The sequence below is a fragment of the Nanorana parkeri genome, unplaced genomic scaffold, assembly GCF_000935625.1.
Source record: "Nanorana parkeri isolate BGI_ZX_2015 unplaced genomic scaffold, ASM93562v1 scaffold452, whole genome shotgun sequence".
In the NCBI taxonomy this organism is placed as follows: domain Eukaryota; kingdom Metazoa; phylum Chordata; class Amphibia; order Anura; family Dicroglossidae; genus Nanorana; species Nanorana parkeri.
Genome location: NW_017306720.1, coordinates 37,011 through 48,526, shown reverse-complemented (window position 1 = coordinate 48,526; position 11,516 = coordinate 37,011). Strand labels below are relative to the sequence as shown.

At 39.3% G+C, this 11,516-nt stretch overlaps 1 protein-coding gene across 1 annotated transcript; it reads left to right on the top strand.

Annotated features, from left to right (window-relative positions):
* Positions 1–893: 893 nt before the first annotated feature.
* Positions 894–10,359, top strand: NRROS (negative regulator of reactive oxygen species). The gene is made up of 3 exons (XM_018560365.1): positions 894–1,017; positions 4,077–4,203; positions 8,398–10,359. Exons 2-3 carry the CDS (start codon positions 4,093–4,095, stop codon positions 10,336–10,338), a joined length of 2,052 nt encoding a protein of 683 aa, XP_018415867.1. The 5' UTR covers positions 894–1,017; positions 4,077–4,092; the 3' UTR covers positions 10,339–10,359.
* Positions 10,360–11,516: the final 1,157 nt, after the last annotated feature.

Below are 11,516 nucleotides of genomic sequence, written 5' to 3'. Positions count from 1 at the left end.
AGAACAGCTCTATTCTGGCTGGGCAGGAGAAGTGATTTTTGTCTGCTACAGTTCAGTGACACTTACAGGTTTCCTCCCCTCCCCAAGCATTTAACTAGACAGTAAAAGTAAATGGAGCACATTGATGAGCTCATCTGATTTGCTTTGTGTGCTGCTTTTCCCTCCCCCTGTCTGAGCCCTGCTGCACAGGGACTGCAAGATGCTTAAACCAGGTCAAATTCCTGTACTTGCTTACATTTAATGATGTATTATTTACAAAGCTGCAATAATTTGTATCTTTTATATCTGCCTGGTGTTCAGCTTTAAATAACTATGTGGGGACATGCTTTGCTTTCATTGCAGTTAAATAATACTTTTTTAAGACCCCAAAATTCATGAAATTAGATTTCCCCAAAAGAAAGAAATATTCCAGAATTCTTTGCCCTGCCCTTATAACACTGATGTGTCGCAGGCATTGGTGAGGCTGATAAAAATGTCATTTGGTGGTAGCTAAAGTAAAAGAGAACAATCTATAGAATCTGGTGACTGCTCTTGCTCTTCATTTCACAGCAGTTCATGTGACTTTGGTTTCCGTTATTTCCTTCCGCAAAATCTAAAATAACCTCTAGAAGGAAGAAAAAAAACAGCCTGAAGAATGTGCAGTTCTCTTTCAGATCATGCATGTGCCAACCTGACCACATGTGCACCTCGCTCCTCAGCTAATTGGCTCAGTCCACATAGCGTTGTACCGAGTACCACAGTGACACTCGGTCACCTCCACCAACGCTCCACCAATATTACCTCAGCCTGTGATATTTTGACGTTTATATTACTGATGCTTTAAGCAAGTTTTATTGCACAATCTGTGCAGAGCGCCTCTAAACTCCATGCTAACAACAAAGTTATTTGGCTTTCACGGAGGAGTCTACATTCAAGATTCCACGGACCTCCGGTGCAGTGACACAACTTCTTCATTCCTCTCTGTGGCCCCCAGCAAGTCAAGTGGAACCCAAGATGATGTGCTGCTGTCTACGTGCGGTGAGTAACTCCACAATTGTGTCTTTTGGGGTTTTCTAGCCCACATGCAAAAGAACCCACAAAAAGAAAATGTACCGTAAAAGGACTAGAGAATTCGAAGAACATAGAACATTTCTACTGAGCATGCACAGATCAAATACCTTGTTAGGACATTATAATGATCAGAAAAGCACCAGATATGCTTCTATATTACAGTATATTGCAGGTTACCATTGTAAACCACATGCTGTAAATTGTACGACAGAGATATAGGGCTATGTACTGACTCAATACGAATATAGGTACTCATACTCAGAAGCAAATGATGGTTAAGCTTTGCGTAAATGGTAAGGTGATATCATTGAGCGGTACACTGGAAGTTGACAGCTGCCCATTTGTTTATCAGTCGCACACAAACAGCAAGATGTCGACAAAGAATCTTCTCCAATCTCTTCCTTCCAATAACCCCACCTACATGAAATGTAATTATTGATCGAATACTACTGGTGCGCTGTCCTATGCAGAAATGTCCAATGACTCCATCAAGTATTGGTCCCATTATTGTGCTATGATTTGATCATGTTTACTGTAATTTGCGAGCAGATAATTGTGCAATCAGGTTAAACTGCCTGTATTGAGTCAGTAAACTAAATATTATACTTTGCGATGGTTTAATTAGACAAAGCACCAGTTCATGTTTTTATGAATCTGCATATTTCCATACAAATCTTTCCATTCACACAATACAGGCAATCATGATTCATGGTTCTCCACAGGTTGAATCATTCTTCATAGATATATTTCTGAAAAAAAATCAACATTGCAATTTTCTGTTTCACCTGTTTTACATTCACTCATCTTTAATTTTTGTCATATGGTAAAGATGTTTAAGTTGCATTATGTAGAACTGTATGAAAATTACATATGAAGGCTACATGTGTGAATAGGGTCTAAGGTTTGTTGATTGCTATAGCTGAACATAACTCTTGACTTACTACTGACATGTAAGGCTTAGAACATTTATGGGGGGAGGTGGGGGTCAGTGTGCAACTTATATTTAAATTGTGATCCAAAAGCAATAGTCCCCTAGATATTATATTACATATACTATATGACAGATACTTGGACCCAGCATGTGCCTCAACCTAGTCTCCAGTTAAGGCAGACCTACACCCTTGGGAAAACATTCTTTCTTGCCATCATCTCTTATGCTCATGTCTCTCTAGTCTTATGTCCATCACTTACTTTCTCCATTGGGTAGGGAGACAGCTGCCCCCCCGCAATTCTTTTGCTGGTAAGGGTGCCATGGGCCTTACCGAAAAACAAAAGATAAATATTGAATCATTTTGCCCTGTAGTTCTTCTCATTTCTATCTCCTCCAATACCAAGGAATACGTCACATGGTCAGTTCCAAATGGGCCTGGGGGACTGACTTCAGGTATAGCAAGTCAGTAAGAGATTCTGCCTTAACACTGATCCTTGCCTTAAGAAAAGACCACATGGCCAAAGGTTGGGTACTGGTTACTTAATTGACATTAAAGGGTTCCAAGTTAAAAGAACTGCAGAAAATATTAAGTATTTAATGTCTGATTGTTGCTTGTTTTTTTTAGCTAAGCATAAGGCAACTAACTGTAATATAGAACACTTCAGTTTAATATATGAGTTGGGGATGTTTTAGTATTAAACTTGTATCCTTTATTATTTTTTGACTTGATTATTATTTGAATCTAATGCGGTCAAGTGCAATCCATTAAGGCACAGAGAAATATCTTATTCACAATATCTGACTGAGCACCAGTAGGTGCAAAACCCACAAAGACCACAGCTACATTCTCTATGCAGTATGTCACTTTTCTCCATATGGAGCCTTTATAGATTGACTTGTACACCTTGGATTTTAAATATGTGTTACCAATATAGAATCAATGTATTTAGTAAGCCTATGATGTATCCAGCTGATTTTTTTTAACTGAATAAATGTTGATATCATAACAGTCAACAAGGTCATGTTAAAGTTATGAGTGAATTGAACGCCACATTTCCACTTTAATTTCTTAGTTATTAAAGAATATGTACTTAGAGATATGTTTAATCAAAATAAATAAGGTACTCCTCACATGTATTACATTTTTTTTTTTAAATAACGAAAAAGTGTAATTGGCACATTTACTGGGAAAGAAATAATGGTAAATGGTATATACAAGATTTAAAGGGGGTAGATATTCATTTTGGGTAAAATTTATTTTGGGAACTGGATCTCCAGCAATTGGGTGTGGCAGGTAAGTGCTTGGAAGCTTGCATGGTGGGTCCTTCACAGGAATAAGGGGTAAATCATTGATAAAATGATTTTCCCTCACTAAATGATAAATGTCAAATACAGGCTGTATACTTTTCAATACAGTAGATATTAATACTGTAACTTGTATTTTCCACTGAATGTGCTAGTGGTAACCATGCTTTACGGAGATCAATGGCAACATTGATGGGGGGATGAGCATGAAATTATTGAAGAACCAGTCACTTTCTGCTTAATAGATGTGCCCCACACTTTACTTCTCTTAATGACTGCAAAGAGGATGTTGCGCCAGTATTTCCAGAACAGTGTTAAATACATTGGGCTCTCTTAATGCCCACTTGAACTTTCAGTTTGAATCAGCTAAATACATTCCAGGGCCATCGGAGCAAAGGTCCCACTCTGCAGCCGCTGGCTGGGAACAGACTTTTCTACTCAGGCGGTGCTGCTATTTAATGAAAACCAACTTCAAGACTTTGAACACCTTGTTTTTATTGGGCTCAAATTGGGCTTTAACATCTTACATTATTCTGTTATGATCCATTATGTACTGTATGATGATCACATTATTCCCAGCCCCAATGACATTTATGGTTACATGGTTCTACCACAGCTGCCACTGGTGCTGGTGCATTATCTTTTTATTTAATATCTGTTGTTATTATTATTTAATTTATTATAAAATTATTATAATGTTGTTCACAAATACATAATTTGCAACACATTGAAATAAAAAATAAAAATAAACGGAGGTACTCTAGTCCTAAAGTTTTTTTTTCTCATTTAGGACACCTGCTGATGATATGGCCATAGTGTCCCTCTGGTACTCATTGGGCTGTATGTACCTTATGTTATTACAATGGAGATACAGTGCTGATGGAGAAAAGCTTTTCTCACAAAGTGGCTGCCAGCTGGTAAGTAGACTTAACTCTACTTAAAAATGAAAAGTATTTTCTGGTCTGCCAGTGATTTGTTCTCTAGGGTTCACTTAGAGTATTTTACACTCAACTCCACCTCCTACCGCTATTCAAAATAAAAATAGGATGACTCTTGCAGTGTAAGTAATTGAACAGAAACCTGAATCCTGCTGAAGCTGTCATTCTTATATTACACCATTAGATTTTAGGCGTGTAGCGCCCCCTTGACCCCAAAGGCGGGGAGGGCTGATATTTCACTCTCAGGGGTAGATCCTTAGCCAGGTTGTGGGATGTGAACAGTAAATTGGGCGCCAGTCACTTTAAGTACTTTTTAGATGCTTTATTAAAGAACAGCTAAACTGTGAGAGTGGCTATAGGGCTTTAGACATCCATAGCAATAGATTCCAGACTCACCAATTCCTTCCAGACTCCACACTGCAGGAATTCTTTAGTAGAACAGAGGATGACACTGCGTAGTAGAGCAACTGCTGAATATTGGATATGCATGAGATCTTCCCTGGGAGAGACACCAGACTTGTTCCTGAGCTTCAAGCCATCCTGTCCTTCCTGGCACCTCCAGAAGTCATAGGGCTCCTCTGGTTCTCCTTCCCAGCTAGCTCCATACCCCACCTGGGTCCACATGTGGCTTCCTCCAGGCTTGAGGCCTAGTCAGCTTCTCCAACCATGTAGATCCCACCCCCAGGCTAGGCCTGGGTCCGGACTGCCCAAACACATGGCAATCCCTGAGTATTTATGCACTTCCCCAGCATGCACCGCTGTCCATGAAACGCCTAGTGATTGGCTGGTGAGGCACAAACACTCCAAATATTCTGTGGCAGAGCCACAGCCCCACTACAGGTAGGTGCAGACAATAGCAGAACACCTATGTATGACCAAATGATCGCAGACTACAAATCAGCCAGACTGATTACAGTTCCAGCAACACTAGATTTAAGTAACCACTCCACTTAGGGTGGAAGGGGCTACAGGTGGTTCAGAAGGATAAATCTATAAGTAAAACAGAAAGTCCTTTCTTTTATGGTAGATGAAAATTACAATATGGTAAATGTCGACTAAAGCTGGCCATACACAGATGGTATGTCGGCCGATTACTGCTGATCTTGTTCAGCCATGCGAAAAAAACAGCTTGGATGAAGGTATCTCTCCTTCTGGCTATTGTATTCTGACATGCTGTTTAGCGTGGATGGGGATAATTGCTGTACTCACCACAATCCATAGTGAAATGTATGGCTGAACCTGGCAGTAATTGGACCCTGAAGCAAGAATGAATAAGGATTCCCTTTCATACAACCCTCAACTTTTTCCCCCAACATTTTACATGTTAATTGTTACAAAATGGAACACCAGAATGAACTATTAAAGACAGCATCTACTGAGAGAAACACAAAAGCTGTCAACATTTCCAACTAATTCTGCAAATGGAAGATGACTGGCAGTCATTTTGAATCTTTGGCTTCACCACTTGGAGTCACTAACCCAAAAGCAAGTACACAGAGAGAGGCTCCAACTTTCCTGATCTGCATATTGTTTCTGGTCACAGACTTAAAAACTGTCCAGATGCATATTTCTCTCATGATAGGTTTACCATAAAAGACTGCAAGTAAAGACCATATGCCTATAGGCTGTTTGAGCTACAGCGGATCATTAAATGTATTTTGACATAAAACTAGCATACATTTCTCATTATCACATGATGATAGCCTCTGCAAAGATACTGTGGCCAGAATGTGCAACCACTGCATCCCCACTCTCTTTATGTTTTATTCCTGGATTAGACCACCTTGCTTGCATTGGATCAAGAAAAATTTGAGGGTCAAGCTAGGCATATATTTATAGATTTTCCTTTAAAGTCCTGTGGGCCGAATGAGAGAAATCACTCGATTCCCCCATCCACGTTAAACAGCATAGAGCGGGGTATCTCCCCTGTGGGCACCCATGGCTGTCTGAATACCCAACCAGTAACTGCATTTGATTGGCTTAAATCACTGTATGACATTTTTGACGAGCTGGGCAGTGCTGACAGGGCAACCCATAGCTCGAATGTTGACTGATTCAGAAGGAATCGAGCAACATTTGAGCCATAAATGACTAGTCTGGATTTTGCTTGAAGCAATATCTGTAAGGGAAGGACAGCACTGCAACACTAGCCACTGTCACTGCCCTAGAGGCAAGGAAAACACCAGTGTGTTCATTAAAAAGATGAGCTACATTCAACATTTAAAGTGCATTTAAACCATACTAAAGAACTTCTACTTTTTGGTTTTCGTGCAAAGTGCAAACAATACCTGTTGCTCATGTCAGCCATTAAGAACTGTCCTGTGTCCAGTGCTCACTTTCTGTGTTGTCTCAAGAAGAATAATTAGCATACCTCCCAATTTTCTAAAATGGAAAATAGGGACACCCTCTAGAACAAAGTGTGTAGGCAAAGAAAACACTGCCCCCAGTTATATGGATCATGAAAAATAAAAAATAAAAAAATGATTGGTTAAACCCCCAAGTGCTTTATTCATCTCTGTCTCCATTATTATTATTATTCCATTTAGATTTTTATAGTATTAATTTGATAATATAATGGTCTGTATAAAAGGTTTAGTGTGATATGTAGCACTTTATGTAGCTGAAAAGTGCATTTATCATAGAAGTCTACACACCTGTCCAAAAGGAGGGTCAAGTGAGAAGAATAAAGTGAGAGAGGGATTTGGCTTCAAAAGAAGGACAGTCCCTCCAAGTAAAGGACAGTTGGGAGGTATAGTAGTTAGCCCTCCCAGTCCTTATCTTGGGACTACATAATGAATATTATTTATGCTTGGCAAGAGAAAACAAGGCAGAGCTAACAACACTAAGTCCGCAAAAAGTTGTGTGTTGTCAGGCCACAACAGGACTTAGGAGCTGAGTGCATTTCTAGCACTGAGTCTTTGAAGGCATAAAACATGAGGAAATTGCAGAGATGCACTGCATGTTTTTTCCCCCCTGACATACATGTTAAAGCTGAACTCTAGAAAGGCACACAAAAACACAACTTATGAAATTACATTTATTTTTCTTACAGAACTAAAATAATTATTTGATAACAACTTGAAATTAGTCTGTACTTGCCTACACAGCAGTCAGAACAAGGAGGGTCTAAACCAATTAAAGCTCTACTGATTTGCACTGAGAGTCACTGCCTGAACACTAGACATACTTAAAGGCAGGGAGAGCGGACAGATGAGCTTCTCTGTGTACAGCTGATTCTTCATTGTCCAATAACAAGCTGGGGTGGGTACTGGACCAGGGTGTGTTAACTGCAGTGTAGACTACAGATGGCTGCGCTGTGTAACACTACAGTTCGATAGATGTATTTCAGCAGTGTATTAAGCTTCAAGTTTAATTTAAATATTTTACTATTTTATATGTTTCACTTTGGACAAAGAGCATCAATTAAAAATTTATTAAAATTATAACCATTATTTAAGTCACACGCAGTCAGTGCTGGGACAAGGTCCTCTTGCACTCAAGCTACAAATGCCAAAGTGCACCTTCCACCCACAAGCCAAGATGGATCTTGCATATTCACACATGGCTTGGTTAGGCTGAATTGACAGCTGCCTTCTGCTGGCCATAGGGTTTCATCTTTTTGGTCCATGGAAAAGTAAATGGAGATGGGTAGGGATTTTGAGGTTTGGGGCTTGTTGTTACCAAAGTGATTTAGTCATAATAAACATGGTAAAACAGAGTCAAGTTTCCATCACCACTATGATAACCATCAACTAAGGTAACTTCTAAAGTACAAATTGTATTATGTCCCTTTTATAAAAGGCACTACATTCCCGTAAAAAGCAAGGTCAAATTATTTGCACTTGAATTATTGGCTTTTTAAAAATTTGTGTATTGTTAAAATGATGCTTAAAAAAAGAACGAACAGACAAAAAAACATGATGCAGGCCACATAATTTTTAGGGTTTGCAGCATTGCCCCTAGTTTCCAAATTGAAGGAAAATTAAAAAAGTCTCAGATGCACACCAAACAGTGATAATGGTAAGTAAGTTCAGCAATGGGGATTAGACTGGCCAAATAGTAAATCTGACCCTAACAATCTCTTTTCCTTTCAGTAGTTTTTTACTGCTATTTTTAAGGTTGATTTTAGTGTGAATTCCAGTTTTTGTATATAACACAATGTTCATCTTTTAGGTTTCCGGAATGGCAGACTGCAGACACCTACAACTCTTGTCTGTTCCTCAGGACCTTCCTTCTTATATCCAAGAAATACTTTTAGATTTCAACCACATTGAACATCTTGGTAAAAACACATTCCAGCGGTACAAAGGCCTGACCAATTTGAGCATGAAATCCAACAGCTTAGCTCTCTTAGAGAAGGATATCTTCCAAGATACAGTAAAGCTAGAGTCATTATCACTACAGAATAACACTATCTCTTCTGACTACACCCAAGTTGCCACAGGCCTGCTATCTGCTTCATCTCTTAAGTGGCTGGATCTGTCTAGAAATAATCTTAATGGAGGCAAGGTGACTACTCTTCTTAAGAATTTAACATCACTGGAGTACCTTTATTTGGACTATAATGTTATCATGCGACTGGATGATTCCATCTTTGAAGGTCTTAATTCCCTGAGGGAGCTGAGCCTTCAGGGTAATTATATTTATGAGATTGAAAAGGGGACATTTGACCATCTTACAAAACTGAACACTTTAAACCTTGCCTTTAACCTATTGCCATGCATTGTAGACTTCAGTTTGATACAGCTCAAATTTCTCAATCTCAGTTTTAACCATATTGAATGGTTCCTGGCACGAGAAGTTGATGTTGACTTTCAACTGGAGAAGCTAGACATTTCCCACAACCAACTGTTCTACTTTCCGCTCTTGCCAATGCGCCATCATCTCCACACACTGCTGCTCTCTGACAATAACATGAAATTCTATGCTCATCTATTTGATGCCAACTCTTCCTTTGTTGATTTCCTTATTCTAGATCAAAATATAAGCAGTATAATTACAGTAAATTTATGGGAAGGGTCCATCTCAAGTAATCTCTCTAGTTTACAAATTATGGATATGAGCAGAAACAATTTTGACTACTTACCAGAGGACTTTCTTCCCCACATGACTTCATTGTCTGAACTCAGGCTTAGCTGGAACTGCTTAGATACATTTGACCTGTCATCTGGACACATCTCAAATGTTCTTATAAATCTAGACCTCAGTAACAATGATTTGTGGGAACTTAAAATAGATACCAGCTCTCAAAGTTTTCCACAATTACTTTACCTCAATCTGAGCAAGAACAGACTTCAGGACCTTCCCCAGAAAATCTTCCACACCATGATCAGGTTAGATACTTTGGACCTAAGCCATAACCTGATCCAATTGTGTTCTGATCTAGGTTATGCTACTGCAGATCAGGCTTGTGTGGACCTTAAAAATACAGGATCTATTAGGCAACTACAACTAGCTGCCTCTGGTTTAAATTTAGACACTCATAATGTTTTCCAAGGCATGGAATTAACACATCTGGACATTTCATATAACCCATTGAAAGGCCTTTATTTTTTGAAGGATACTGCCAGAACGATAAAATTCCTTTCAATCCGAAATAGCTCCTCCTTTCTCGATACAATTGATTTCTCTGACTTTGTGAGTTTGGTTTCTCTTGATCTCTCAGAAAACAGTCTGAAAACATTCCCTGGATCATTGATTCATTTGCCACTGCAGTATTTGGACATCCGAAAAAACAGACTAATTTCAATACCCTTGTCTGGTTCTAATCAGCCACTCACAAGGAACCTGAACACTGTATTTCTAAGCAAAAACCCATTTGATTGCTGTAAACTGAGCTGGTTTGAAATACTTAAGGCATCCAGAAGTATCAGTATCCCAGATCTCCAAGAGATGACATGTAACTTCTCCAATACCTATATGTCTGTGCCACAGCTACCTGAGTCTGTTCTTTATAGCTGCAAATGGAAATCTGGTGGCACTCTATTGGCTGTTCTGCTCACTGTGCCTGTCTCTGTAACTTTGCTTGTAGCACTTCTCCTCTTGTTTTTAACATTCAAGCAGCCAATACTAAAAATGTTTAAAAGACGTTTTAGGATGTCTTCCCAGTACTGATAATTGTGGTATGTATTTAGTCAATTTAACAGAAACATGGTGCAAGTAAAGAGTGATTAAAATGTAATCGCTGTACTGTTGTTTGACTTTGGGGGATATGAATAAACCCATACACAGTGACTGGTTAGGGTGCAAGTTTGGCTGATATCTGATACTTCTGATGTGTGAAGATACTCAATGCTTTACAAAGTTAATTCATCCACACTAGTATTTATACAGAGTATACAGCCTACATCTTACACTGTTGTTCATGCATGGGAAATATATTTATTCCCTTAAATGTGTTTCTTTATTTGTGACAATGATCTACACATGCAAGGTAAAGCAAAAGGTATCCACAAAAGATGGAGATCACACAATAAAACATTCCGCTATAACACTATGGGGGTTATTCACTAAGCTGACTGAAGGCAGCCAAGTGAGTGAAGTGAGCCGAACTATTCACTTCAACCGTGTGCGTCTGATTTTATAGTGGCCGAACAGCAGTGAGTGAATAGTGGAGTTGCATTTGGCTCTGTTATTCTGTTCGCTACCTCAGAGGTACATAGTTACATAGTTACATAGTTACATAGTATTTGAGGTTGAATAAAGACATTAGTCCATCAAGTCCAACCTATTAAGGTAGCAAGCAGAATAAAAACAAAAGTATGCCAAGGAAACAAAAACAGTGTAGGGTTCCCCTTTCAAACCATACCAGACCCTTTAGGTCTGGTAGGAATGTTTAGGAGGGACCTCCAGTTAAAAATAAACAAAAAAGTGCTTGAGGTTCCCCCCAAAAGTCATACCAGGCCCTTTAGGTCTGGTAGGAATTTTAATGGGAAATCCAACCACCAAAAAAACTAAAAACAAAATGTGGGGTCCCCCCTAAAATTCAAAACCAGCCCCTTAATCCGAGCACTGGCTTGACAGGCCAGTGCTCGGATTAAGAATTCTGGGTGAGAATTTTAGGGGAACCCCATTTCCCCCCCCCATTTTTTGGTGGTGGGTTTCCCCCTTAACATACCTACCAGATCGAAGGGGCCTGGTATGATTTTTTGGGGGAACCTCATGCATTTAAAATGCATTCAAATATATTTTTTTAACTGGGGGTCCCTCCTACATATGCCTACCAGACCTAAAGGGTCTGGTATGAATGGGAAGGGGCACCCCCCGCTGTTTTTTTGTACTATTTGGTTACA